Below are 14,730 nucleotides of genomic sequence, written 5' to 3'. Positions count from 1 at the left end.
TTGGCTTTAGAAGTTTCACTTTTTCCTGTATTGCAAGAGTGAAATATTATTGAAAAAAAAGGCAGTGTCACATGAACTATGGCAGCAAAGTACATAGATTTATGTAATAAATTAATAGAACTCCAAAACAGTCATTTTAAATTTACTAGTTGTAAGGTGGATAGAAAGCCTTGTCTAGAGCCCATGTCTAAGATTCCAGATCAGACAGGTTCCCGATCCTTGCTGGGTTTGGTACTTTTTATTTTCCCAAATATCCTTCAGGGCAAAACTACTCATTCTTAAACTGGTCCATTGAAAAAATAAACTCATAAACTATGTCAAAACCTTTGTCAATATTCTCTCCACAAGAAGTAAACAGAATGAAACTTGAAAAAATAAAATTGATATAATACACACACGTTTCCTTGGATTTTCCCCAATCTTAAGGATAATGCTGGGGATCAGTTTTAGGATATTTACTGAGTATCAAGGTGCCTGGGAATGAATAAATAAATTTATGTAAGATACTGACAAGGTATGTAGTCCAAATATTGGGGGTATGAGGTTTAGAAGATTAGTTGGCAGCTACCTTCTTTAGGCTTCAACACTGCCAGGATGTTTGACTTTTCCTACAAAAAACATTCAGGTGCCCATGTTCGGCATTCCAATTACTTCAGTGTCAAGACAAGGCCTAACAATGATTTAGGATATTGGTATAATTTAATAGAAACCATCTTGAATTTATATGCTCTTTAAAATATATTTTAAAAGTGAAATATCAGGGTTTTACTTCTGATTAACAGCCACCAAGAAGAACATCTGCATGTATTTAACAAGGGTAGTAATACTGCATCAAAAATATTTCTTGAATACTGTGAACAAAGGAGCCACAAAAACTCAGCATGAAAAGTGGAGTTCTGGAGTTCTGCACAGCCAGAATCAGATCTAAATCCTCAGCAGCAAGCAGGAGACTCAGAAAATGCCGACTTTAATTACAAACTTTATTTGTCAATACAATTCACAGTTTATACATGGTGCATTCCACCATATGAACTTTCAGAACAGTTATTGAGGAAGTGGGTGTAGCTTTCCTTCTAAAAGAGCCTGACTTTCTAAAATTTTGGTTAGAATTTTTTAAGTTTATAAAAGTACCTTCAACAAGTTAACTGAATATTTACATTTCTAGCTTAAATTTAAACTTTGGAAAATAAGCATCTATTAAGTTTTTTTTTTTTTTTTTAAGATCCTGGGTTTATTTTTTAAGACCCTAATCTGAATGCCACTTATTCAGATACACCCCTGACCCCCAAGAATAAAAGTAATGTTTTGCAATTATATTTGGGGAAATCATTTTCTTTCTGCATTTTACAAATTATATTTACAATGTACAGCAGATCTGTGTATGAAAATAAAAGAAAGAGTAGCAATCTACTAGGTGCCTTTACTGAATTTCTTCTGAATCTTGAAAACATCCAAAGAGTTGCAAGATATAAAATTAAACTAAAGAGGATTAACAGCCTTTTCTATCTTTAAAAAAAAAAAACTCTCAAGATTTAAATTGTGCTATAACAGCTTTTTCTCTAATGTCAGAGATGAATTATGCCTGCAGTCTGCATTTTTCCATGTGCAAAATCACAGTGATCCCAGTTTCAACTCTGCTCTCACACTCAGCCACAACTCCAGAGGTACACCCACAGAAGGTCAGGACTGTGCCCAGCTCTGCCTCCTACATTCCCTCCCCTCATCTGGCAGAAGTTACCCAAGGAAAGAAAATGATATGCGCTTTTCATACACCAAAAAGCAAATAGATGCTGGCAGTACAATGTTTATTAGCAAATGCTTGTAACACATTGTTTTACTATCTACTTTTCATCCAAATGGCAATTCACACCAACTGTCTAAATTCGCCTTCAAGAATATCCATTTTCATAGTTTTGTCAGATCATTTATGTATATATATGGATATATATATATATATGGCTTTCCTTCTTCCACTGTTAAAAGATGTATATATAGTTAGTCAAAAATGATAAATTTTAAATACTGCCAGGAAAAAAGGGACTGATTGAGAGCAGTCAGTTTTACTGGCCTGGTAATAATTACACTGTATATATGTACCATTGGTACCTGAGTCAAATAAATACTCAGAGGGGCCGTCTTTGCACCTCATTTCTCTGCAGTGCCTTTAACGCTAGGGTTTCTGAGTGTTGCTTCAATGTCCATCTAATTTGGCATCTAGTCCTTCTTCGGGCATCATCACTCCGGTCATTTTACACGCTGTTTCCAGCAAGGTATGGTATTCAAACAGGAGTTGTGGGGTAAAGGACTGCGGAGTTGAGCCTAGGGGTGGGGCGGGGAAGGAGAAACCACACATTAGCTAGAGAGGTTCTGTTTCTTTGTAAGATAAGGCACTGACAGAAAATTTCTTAGGTAAAAGGCTGCATAAGAATTTCTTGCCATTTACAAAAAGAAATGTTGTCATCCATAAATGGTCCATAATCTAGGCTCAGTTAGGTAGACCCTGAAAAGTTAAGGACTGATCCCTCAAAGCTACATTATTACCGGAAACAATTATAATTCATTCTGAGGCCTTTTGGCACATTTGGAAAAGAGAGAGGAAAACAGTCTGGGCACGAAAAGGCATCAGACATTGCTTGTTTTATTCCACTGGTCAAAGAAAGTGGACCATTCAACAAGAATCATCAAAAAGATAGTGCTGGCTCAGAATTCAAATTCTCTTGATGGTAGATGACCATGATAGGTGTATCTATTTTTTTTTTTTTTTTTCCTTTTTGGAGCTCATGCACAATTTAAAAAACGCTACCGGCAACAGTCAAAAAGAGCATATAGAAGTCCTCACCTATGGCTATGCCTAGGGCTCTTCAAAGAGAGGGCTATTTAATGTTCTCAATAACAGCAATTTCCTCGCCTGCACAGTGTGGCGTCAATCCGTTCAAATAGATACTTTCAGTTTTCAGTAAGGGAGGCAAGACATCCCTCTCGCTGGCGAGGTGGTTCACTGACAGGGTCCTCCTACAGGGAGTCAGCTCCTGGTTGTGGTTTCCAGCCAGTTCTGCGGAGAGCTTCCGCTTTATGGAGGTGGCACGCTGGAACTTGTCATAAATCTCGACACTCAGCCGCCTCCTGGTTTCCTTGAATTCGGCCGTGACGTTGGCTGTCCACTCAGCAGCATGGGCTCTGAACTCTCCCACCTGGAACATGCACGCAGAGAAATGACAGAGACACCAACAGGACAGTCAATGTTTTGTGTGCTTTACCTTCTGATCACTGTATTTGGGGGTTTTGAAAAGAACATTGTAGACTTTTGTAATATGGGAGGTCTGACAATTGAGGTACTTAGGCAAGTTGTGAGGAAGAAGCTTCCATTTTATATAGATATGACTCTAAAAATGAACCTGTGAGCTTAAACTCTATTAACCAAATTATATTAGAGGTACTAGATGCCCTTGTTCTGGGAAACAAATCCTGTCATCGAAACTTCTGATCAAAAGGCAATCTCTAACTTTTTAAAGCTCTGTTTCTTTTTTAATCTGTAATTTAAAGAAGTATTTGAATGTAGAGAAGGCAATAAGACATAGGAGAAGCAGCAAGACAGAGTAAAAGAGCCTGGAGTGTGAACCCAGGTGACCTGGTTGGTTCTCATAGCAGTGATGCTGTTTGCTCAGGATATAAACAGAGATTTTAGAGAGCAGAAACGGTGTGTGCAAGAACTTTGACTCCAACCCCACACTGGTCATTTAGGAATCCTCTATTTACTAAATAAGCAATAAAATACTTTGTTTCTGATTCCAGGGAAAGCAAATAAACAAGGCCTGGCAAGTTCATTTTGAGGCCCATTTGGAGAATGGTTAAGTCCAAGGAATAGTTTCTCAATGAATGTTTGTGGCATTAGTGAAGTTAACCTGTCTGAGCTGCCATTTCCTCAGCTGTGGAACAGGCATCTTCACAGCACACACCTAGCAGGATGGCTGGGTAATACACTTCCACTGCAGGAGCCTATCACTGTATAGTTGTCATTGTGGCCTTTGTTTGAGGTTGAAGAAAAAGACATTGCCAAGTGCTAAGCGTGTGCATAATGTTTTCTTTGACCTCTTTAAAATTATATCTGCACTTTAGTGACCTGAAACAGCATAATGACCCATCCCGTGGGAAACTTTATAATCTTAACCAACTAGAATTTAATAATCTAGGATATCTCTTAGAATAATCTCCTAACGTGGAACAACTCCCCCATTCCCTATTGCTAGCACTTCTGCTCTTGGATTAGGGAGCTCCACAGAACTCAATTTTTAAGTGAAATGGGCTCCTTTTTACCTGGCAAGCAAACAACTACTGCTTTGTTTTGTCTTGTTTTACCTCTGTCGCTTTTTGTTTAAAATTTTGATGTGATCAGAAACTGATGGTTTCTGCTATAGTCTGAACGTTGGTGTCTCCTGAAAATTCATATGTTGAAATACTAACTGCAAAGGTGATTATATTAGGAGGTGGGGCCTTAGGGAGGTGCTTAAGTCATGAAGTGAAGCCTTCATGAATGAGATCAGCACTCTTACAAAAGAGGTTCCAGAGAGATCCCTCACCCCTTCCACCATGTGAGGACACAGTAAGAAGGCTCTGTCTACAAACCAGGAAGAGTCCTCACTCTGTCATGTTGGCACTGTGATCTTGGATCTCTAGAACTGTGAGAAATCAATGCTGTTTATAAGATCCCCGTGTGTGGTATTTTGTTATAGCAGCTTGATCGGACAAAGTTGGGTTCTAACTATTTATACTGAAAATCTGATTTATAAGAGCGCATATGTATGTACGTCTACTTCAACATGATGGTCGTAGATATGTTTGTGTGTATGTGTGTGTACGAAAACTGTTCAAATATCCTTAGAAGGTGGCACATGGCAGACCAACTCTTCCTCATCCATCCATAATCACATACATGCACACATTTGATGATCTACCTTTATTTTATGAAGGTCTTTTATTTCCCACGTGTATTGACCTAGCAAGAAATAATTGCTTGTTTTCTGGGTCTGGTTCTGAAAAAAGCAAACTGGAAAAATGAGAACTTTGTGGCATGCATAACTGGCAAGATGAAGCATTCCTTAATCACTGAGGCAACTTAAAGGGAACTTGCAGGGAAAGAAGTGCTAAATTTACAGTGATTCAGCCTGAAGATTCTTACTGTTCCCATAAGGGACCGTGTATGACTGTACTTAGCTCTAAAAGCAATTATTGAATGTTTAATTCTGCTTTGGGGGGACTCTCTGGTTAGAAAAGTATAGGCAGTATCAGTCAGTGGTAAAAAATGCTGAATCACTCCAAATGCACTTATAAAAAAATGCTGAATCACTCCAAATGCACTTATAAATAAACCCTCCAACTGTTGATATTCTTTTTCTATATACCTAGCTGTCTTTTTGATTAGACTAAGCATTCTTGAGTTCGGAGTCTATACTACATTCATTGGTGTATATAAAACATCTAGTGTCTGGAATAGAGAAGGCACTGAGTAGAAACTTGATGAACTGCATTGAATTAATAAGTAAATACTATCAAGAAAGTTTCAAAATAATATTTTAACATAAACAGTTAAGAGATTCAGTTGTTTCTCTACCAGTTTCAATTTAATTTTAAAGATGGAAAATTGCAGCCTGCTTAAAGATGGTACAGAAACACAAAGAGAAAACCTGATTAATATGGTCTTGAACAATACAGTTAATCATTGTCCAACATGTTATTAAGTTCTTCTAGTTTACAGTACAGATTAATCCTGAGCAGTGTGAAATTTGCTATTTTATTTATTTATTTATTTTTTTGTGGTACGCAGGCCTCTCACTGTTGTGGCCTCTCCCGTTGCAGAGCACAGGCTCCGGATGCGCAGGCTCAGCGGCCATGGCTCGTGGGCCCAGCCGCTCCGCGGCATGTGGGATCTTCCCGGACCGGGGCACGAACCCGTGTCCCCTGCATCGGCAGGCGGACTCTTAACCACTGCGCCACCAGGGAAGCCCTGAAATTTGCTATTTAAAATAAAACAGTAGGAGATCTTCAAGACTGCAGAGGAGTAAGATGTAGAGATCATCTTCCTCCCCACAATACATCATAAATACATCTACACGTGGAACAACTCCTACAGAACACCGACTGAATGCTGGCAGAAGACCTCAGACTTCCCAAAAGGTAAGAAACTCCCCGCATACCTTGGTAGGGCAAATGAAAAAACAGAGAAAAAAGAATAGGGATGGGACCTGCACCTCTGGGAGGGAGCTGTGAAGGAGGGAAAGTTTCCACACACTAGGAAGCCCCTTCACTGGTGGAGACGGGGGGCGGAGGGGGAGCTTCGGAACCATGGAGGAGAGTGCAGCAACAGGGGTGCAGAGGGCAAAGCAGAGAGATTCCCGCCCAGAGGATCGGTGCCGACCAGCACTCACCAGCCCAAGAGGCTTGTCTGCTCACCCACTAGGGTGGGTGGGGGCTGGAAGCTGAGGCTCAGGCTTCGGAGGTCGTTTCCCAGGGAGAGGACTTGGGCTGGCTGCGTGAACACAGCCTGAAGGGGGCTAATGCGCCACAGCTAGCCGGGAGGGAGTCCAGGAAAAAGTCTGGACCTGCCTAAGAGGCAAGAGACCATTGTTTCAAGGTGCACGAGGAGATGGGATTCAGAGCACCGCCTAAACGAGCTCCAGAGATGGGCGCGAGCCGCAGCTATCCGTGCAGACACCAGAGACACGCATGGGACACTACGGCTGCTGCTGCACCCACCAAGAAGCCTGTGTGCGAGCACAGGTCACTATCCACACCTCCCCGCCTGGGAGCCTCTGCAGCCCGCCACTGCCAGGGTCCCCTGATCGAGAGACAACTTCCCTGGAAGAACACACAGCGCGCCTCAGGCTGTTGCAATGTCACACCGGCCTCGGCTGCTGCAGGCTCACCCCACATTACGTACCCCTCCCTCTCCCCTAGCCTGAGTGAGCCAGAGCCCCCTAATCAGCTGCTGCTTTAACCCCATCCTGTCTGAGTGAAGAACAGATGCCCTCACGTGACCTACATGCAGAGGCGGGGCCAATCCAAAGCTGAAACCCAGGAGCTGTGAGAACAAAGAAGAGAAAGGGAAATTTCTCCCAGCAGCCTCAGGAGCAGCAAATTAAATCTGCACAGGGCTTCCCTGGTGGCACAGTGGTTGAGAGTCCGCCTGCTGATGCAAGGGACACCGGTTCGTGCCCCGGTCTGGGAAGATTCCACATGCCGCGGAGCGGCTGGGCCCGTGAGCCACGGCTGCTGAGCCTGCGCGTCCGGAGCCTGTGCTCCACAACAGGAGAGGCCACAACAGTGAGAGGCTCGCGTACCGCAAAAAAAAAAAAAAAAAAAAAAAATCTTCACAATCCAATTGATGTTCCCTGCATCACTGGAATACCTGAGTAGACAACAAATTATCCCAAAACTGAGACGGTGGACTTTGGGAGCACTGTACTTCTGAGCCATGTGGCTGACAGGGTCTTGGTGCTCCAGCCAGGTGTCAGGCCTGTGCCACTGAGGTGGGAGAGCCAAGTTCAGGACATTGGTCCACCAGAGACATCCCGGCTCCACATAATATCAGACGGCGAAAGCTCTCCCACAGATCTCCATCTCAACGCTAAGACCCAGCTCCACTCAATGACCAGCAAGCTACAGTGCTGGACACCCTATGCCAAACAACAAGCAAGACAGGAACACAAAACCACCCATTAGCAGAGAAGCTGCCTAAAATCGAAATAAGGTCACAGGCACCCCAGAACACACCACTGGACGCAGTCCTGCCCACCAGAGAGACAAGATCCAGCCTCATCCACCACAACACAGGCACCAGTCCCCTCCACCAGGAAGCCTACACAACCGACAAAACCAACCTTAGGCACTGAGGGCAGACACCATAAACAACAGGAACCATGAACCAGCAGCCTGCGAAAGGAGACCCCGAACACAGTAAGTTAACCAAAATGAGAAGACAGAGAAGCACACAGCAGATGAAGGAGCAAGTTAAAAACCCATCAGACCAAACAAATGCAGAGGAAATAGGCAGCCCACCTGAAAATTCAGAACAATGATAGTAAAGATGATCCAAAATCTTGGAAACAGAATGGAGAAAATACAAGAAACATTTAACAAGGACCTAGAAGAACTAAAGAGCAAACAATGATGAATAACACAATAAATGAAATTTAAAATTCTCTAGAAGGAATCAATAGCAGAATAACTGAGGCAGAAGAACGGATAAGTGACCTGAAAGACAAAATAGTGGAAATAGGGCTTCCCTGGTGGCGTAGTGGTTGAGAATCTGCCTGCCAATGCAGGGGACACGGGTTCGAGCCCTGGTCTGGGAAGATCCCACATACCGCGGAGCAACTGGGCCCGTGAGCCACAACTACTAAGCCTGTGCGTTTGGAGCTTGTGCTCTGCAACAAGAGAGGCCGCGATACTGAGAGGCCCGCACCTGCTTACCGCAACTAGGGAAAGCCCTTGCACAGAAACGAAGACCCAACACAGCCAAACATAAATGAATTAATTAATTTTTAAAAAATATTGGAAATAACTACGGCAGAGCAGAATAAAGAAAAAAGAATGAAAAGAATTCAGAACAGCACAGAGACCTCTGGGACAACATTAAATGCACAAACATTCAAATTATAGGGGTCCCAGAAGAAGAAGACAAAAGAAAGGGACTGAGAAGAGATTATAGTTGAAAAATTCCATAATATGGGAAAGGAGATAATCAACTGCAGGAAGCACAGAGAGTCCCACACAGGATAAATGCAAGGAGAAACCACCAAGACACATATTAATCAAACCATCAAAAATTAAATATAAAGAAAACATATTAAAATCAGCAAGGGAAAAGAAAATAATAACATACAAGGGAACCCCCATAAGGTTAACAGCTGATCCTTCAGCAGAAACACTGCAAGCCAGAAGAGAGTGGCAGGACATAACTCAACACAGCAAGGATCTCATTTGGATTCAACAGAGAATTTAAAACATTTACAGAAAAGCAAAAGCTAGGAGAATTCAGCACCACCAAACAAGCTGTACAGCAAATGCTAAAGGAACTTCTCTAGGCATGAAACACAAGAGAAGGAAAAGACCGACAATAACAAACCCCAAACAATTAAGAAAATGGGAATAGGAACATACACATCGATAATTACCTTAAATATAAATGGATTAAATGCTCCCACCAAAAGACAATAGACTGGCTGAATGGATACAGAAACACGACCCATACATATGCTGTGTACATGAGACCCACTTCAGACCTAGGGACACATACAGACTGAAAGTGAGGGGATGGAAAAAGATATTCCATGCAAATGGAAATCAAAAGAAAATGGGAGTAGCAATTCTCATATCAGACAAAATAGACTTTAAAACAAAGAATATTACAAGAGACAAAGGACACTACATAATGATCAAGGGATCAATCCAAGAAGAAGATATAACAATTGTAGATATTTATGCACCCAACATAGGAGCACCTCAGTACATAAGGCAAATACTAACAGCCATAAAAGGGGAAATCGACAGTAACACATTCATAGTAGGGGACTTTAACACCCCACTTTCACCAACGGACAGATCATCCAAAATGAAAATAAATAAGGAAACACAAGCTTTAAATGATACATTAAACAAAATGGACTTAATTGATATTTATAGGACATTCCATCCAAAAACAACAGAATACACTTTCTTCTCAAGTGCTCATGGAAACAGAACCCTAAAGAGAACCCTAAAGATGCTACCAGAAAACTACTAGAGCTAATCAATGAATTTGGTAAAGTAGCAGGATACAAAATTAATGCACAGAAATCTCTCACATTCCTATACGCTAATGATGAAAAATCTGAAAGAGAAATTAAGGAAACACTCCCATTTACCACTGCAACAGAAAGAATAAAATACCTTGGAATAAACCTAAGGAGACAAAAGACTTGTATGCAGAAAACTATAAGACACTGCTGAAAGAAATTAAAGATGATACAAATAGATTGAGAAATATACCATGTTCTTGGATTGGAAGACTCAACATTGTGAAAATGACTGTACTACCGAAAGCTATCTACAGATTCAATGCAATCCCTATCAACTACCACTGGCATTTTTCACAGAACTAGAAAAAATATTTCACAGTTTGTATGGAAACACAAAAGACCCTGAATAGCCATAGCAATCTTGAGAAAGAAAAATGGAGCTGGAGGAATCAGGCTCCCTGATTTCAGACTCTACTACAAAGCTACAGTAATCAAGATAGTATGATACTGGCACAAAAACAGAAAGATAGATCAATGGAACAGGATAGAAAGCCCAGAGATATACCCACACACATATGGTCACCTTATTTGTGATAAAGGAGGCAAGAATATACAATGGAGAAAAGACAGCCTCTTCAATAAGTGCCACTGGACAGCTACATGTAAAAGAATGAAATTAGAACACTCCCTAACACCATACAGAAAAATAAACTCAAAATGGATTAAAGACCTAAATTTAAGGCCAGACAGTATAAAACTCTTAGAGGGAAACACAGGCAGAATACTCTATGACATAAATCACAGGAAGATCTTTTTGACCCACCTCCTAGAAAAATGGAAATAAAAACAAAAATAAACAAATGGGACCTAATGAAACTTAAAAGCTTTTGCACAGCAAAGGAAACGATAAACAAGACCAAAAGACAACCCTCAGAATGGGAGAAAATATTTGCAAACGACGCAAGTGACAAAGGATTAATCTCCAAAATTTACAAACAGTTAGTGCAGGTCAATATCAAAAAAACAAATAACTCGATCCAAAAATGGGCAGAAGACCTAAATAGACATTTCTCCAAAGTAGATATACAGATTTCCAACAAACACATTAAAGGATGCTCAACATCCCTAATCATTAGAGAAATGCAAATCAAAACTCTATAATGAGGTATCACCTCACACCAGTCATAACGGCCATCACCAAAAACTCTACAAACAAAAAATGCTGGAGAGGGTGTGGAGAAAAGGGAACCCTCTTGCACTGTTGTTGGGAATGTAAATTGATACAGCCACTATGGAGAACAGTATGGAGGTTCCTTTAAAAACTAAAAATAGAACTACCATATGACCCAGCAGTCCCACTACTGGGCATAAAGCCTGAGAAAACTATAATTCATAAAGAGTCATGTACCATAATGTTCATTGCAGCTCTATTTACAATAGCCAGGACATGGAAGCAACCTATGTGTCCATCGACAGATGAATGGATAAAGGAGATGTGGCACATGTATACAATGGAATATTACTCAGCCATAAAAAGAAATGAAATTCAGTTATGTGTAGTGAGATGGATCAACCTACAGTCTGTCATACAGAGTGAACTAAATCAGAAAGAGAGAAACAAATACTGTATGCTAACACATATATATGGAATCTAAAAAAAAAAAAAAGGTTCAGAAGAACCTAGGGGCAGGACCGGAATATAGACGCAGACGTAGAGAATGGACTTTAGGACACGGGGAGTGAGAAGGGTAAGCTGGGATGAAGTGAGGGAGTGGCATGGACATATTTACACTACCAAATGTAATGTAAAATAGATAGCCAGTGGGAAGCAGCCGCATAGCACAGGGAGATCAGCTTGTTACTTTGTGACCACCGAAAGGGGTGGGATAGGGAGGGTGGGAGGGAGACGCAAGAGGAAGGAGATGGGGATATATGTATATGTATAGCTGATTCACTTTGTTATAAAGCAGAAACTAACACACCATTGTAAAGCAATTATACTCCAATAAAGATGTTAAAAAAATAAAATAAAATAAAACAGTAATTATTGATGAAAACTAAACGTTTCTATCTTTTATTCCCACCTTACTAGTAATCTTATTAAAGAGGAATTAATCTGTTACATTTGAGGATTCATAATTTTCTAAGTGTAAAAAGAACAAATACTAATATACTGTTTTCTATGATGAGCTTATCTTAGTAGTAAGGTTAATATTATAAAGGGAACAGCTAAGAATCTACATTTTTGTTTAAATAAATGTCTTTGAAAAGTGTAAGAATCAACAACTATATTCAATTTCCTCCCACATACAAGTGTGTAATGAGAAATAATCACTTACTTAAAGGACATCCATCTGAGCAAGCCGCTCAATCATGCCTGAAGTCTGGAGGCACTGTCTGAACTTATGGACCTAAAATTAGGTCTATTATTTTTTTTAATTGATTTTTAGTGGGTATAGTTGATTTACAATGTTGTGTTAGTTTCTGCTGTACAGCAAAGTGAATCAGTTATACATATACATATATCCACTCTTTTTTAGATTCTTTTCCCATATAGGTCATTACAAAGTATTGGGTAGAGTTCCCTGTGCTACACAGTAGGTTCTTATTAGTTATCTGTTTTATATATCATAGTGTGTATACGTCAATCCCAAACTCCCAATTTATCCCTCCCCCCCTTCCCCCTTGGTAAGCATAAGTTTGTTTTCTACATCTGTGACTCTATTTGTGTTCTGTAAATAAGTTCATTTGTACCATTTCTTTAAGGTTCCACATATAAGTGAAATCATATGATATTTGTCTTTCTCTGTTGTTGACTTACTTCATTCAGTATGACAATCTCTAGGTCCATCCATGTTTCTGCAAATGGCATTATTTCATTCTTTTTTATGGCTCAGTAATATTCCATTGAATATATGTACTACATCGTCTTTATCCATTCCTCTGTTGGACATTTAGGTTGCTTCCATGTCTTGGCTATTGTAAATAGTGCTGCAATGAACACTGAGGTCATGTATTTTTTCAAATTATGGTTTTCTCCAGATATATGCCCAGGAGTGGGATTGCTGGGTCATATGGTAGCTCTATTTTTAGATTTTGAAGGAACCTCCATACTGTTCTGCATAGTGGCTGCACCAATTTACATTCCCACCAACAGTGTAGGAGGGTTCCCTTTTTTCCACATCCTCTCCAGCATTTATTGTTTGTAGATTTTTTGATGATGGCTATTCTTACTGGTGTGAGGTGATACCTCATTGTAGTTTTGATTTGCCTTTCTCTAATAATTAGTGAAGTTGAGCCTCTTTTCATGTCCTTTTTAGCTATCTGTATATCTTTGGAGAAATGTTTCTTTAGCTCTTCTGCCCATTTTTGATTGTGTTGTTTGCTTTTTTGATATTGAGCACATGAGCTGTTTGTATATTTTGGAGATCAACCACTTGTTGAGTTGCTTCCATTAGCTTCGTTTTGGTTACCAAACTTTTACCTCCAGTAAGGCCACTGACCTTCATAGGATCTGCCTCCCTTTTTCTTTGGTAATGGTCTTCTCATATTTCTATCTTAAAAATATTTTCTTATTAGATGTGTGTGTGTGTGTGTGTATATATATATATACACACACATATACATATATACACACATATGTGTACATGTATATATACATATATACACACATATATACAATGGAATATTACTCAGCCATAAAAATGAACTAAATAATGCTATTTTCAGCAATATGAATGGACCTAGAGGTTATCATGCTAAGTAAGCCAAAGACAAATATCATATGATATTGCTTAAGTGAAATCTTAAAAACTGATACAAATGAACTTATTTACAAAACAGAAATAGACCCACAGACATAGAAAACAAGAAGGTGGGAAGGATAAATTAGGAGTTTGAGATTAACAGATACACACTACTATATATGAAATAGATAACCAACAAGGACTTATTATATAGCACAGGGAATTATACTCAATATTTTGTAATAACCTATAAAAGAAAAGAATCTGAAAAAGAATATATATATGTATGTACAACTGGACCACTTTGCTGTACACCTGAAACTAACACAACATTGTAAATCAACTATACTTCAATAATAAAATCTTCTTATTGTTAATAATAATAGACTTTGCTTACCCAAAATTCAAATGTTAATACATTTATTTGCTAATTTTCTCTCTCCTCCAATTAGGATGTAAGTTCTATGAATATCCTCAGCACCTCGACAGTACCTGGTATGTAGCTGACTTCTAAGAAATACCTGTGAAATGAATGAATATATCCCCCCAAATTCAAGTTCTCTGTAATCTCACATCTCAATGATAACAATGAGACACAGTGTAGCACACATACTGCCACTTGTTTTTCTTCTCTGTGCTAACCTTACTTTATTCCTCTTCCATTTTGATGATCATTAATATTTTTGCAAAAGTGGTCTTATATTAACCACGTTGTTTTGCAAATGGCTTTTTTCCCCACTTAACCAATTTTAGTCATTTTTCCCATTTAGTACTCATTATACTACCTCATAGTTTCTACCAGCTGCCTAGCACTCCACAGGATGATGGGTGTGGCATGCCCCTATTGATGCATATGGATTTGGTTTTTGTTTGTTTGTTTTCGCTACAGAAAATAATACTTCAGTGAACATTCTTATAACCATACCTTTGCTGATGTGTTCAAGTATTACTAGAAGTGGAAACACCGGGTCAAAAGACATGTATATTTTCAGGTTTTGAGGACACTGTGAAATTTCCATCTAATCCCTACTGTTTTCAGACTCTGGGTTCCCAGTCACCCCACTATTTCCTCTTTCTGCACACTTAGGTAACCTCTGTCTTTCACTAGATCATGGCACCTGCACAGAAAATTCTTTAGAAATTTTAATCATCTCTCTATTGCGATTTGAAATTTAACTGGTCATGATAAATTGAAGGAAGAATGAAAACCT

At 39.6% G+C, this 14,730-nt stretch overlaps 1 protein-coding gene across 3 annotated transcripts in view; it reads right to left on the bottom strand.

Annotated features, from left to right (window-relative positions):
- Nucleotides 1-2,873: 2,873 nt before the first annotated feature.
- Nucleotides 2,874-14,730, bottom strand: part of KCNK2 (potassium two pore domain channel subfamily K member 2) — a gene marked incomplete at both ends in the record, with an annotated part of 160,547 nt that continues 148,690 nt past the window's right edge. For all 3 annotated transcript variants that reach the window (XM_082833358.1, XM_082833359.1, XM_082833360.1), the window contains one exon: nucleotides 2,874-3,191. In XM_082833358.1, the coding sequence (XP_082689484.1) occupies nucleotides 2,874-3,191 (318 nt within the window). The remainder of the gene's footprint in view (nucleotides 3,192-14,730) is intronic.

Source organism: Leucopleurus acutus (assembly GCF_964270905.1).
Source record: "Leucopleurus acutus genome assembly, chromosome: 2".
Taxonomy (NCBI): domain Eukaryota; kingdom Metazoa; phylum Chordata; class Mammalia; order Artiodactyla; family Delphinidae; genus Leucopleurus; species Leucopleurus acutus.
This window is presented reverse-complemented; position numbering and strand designations above follow the sequence as displayed.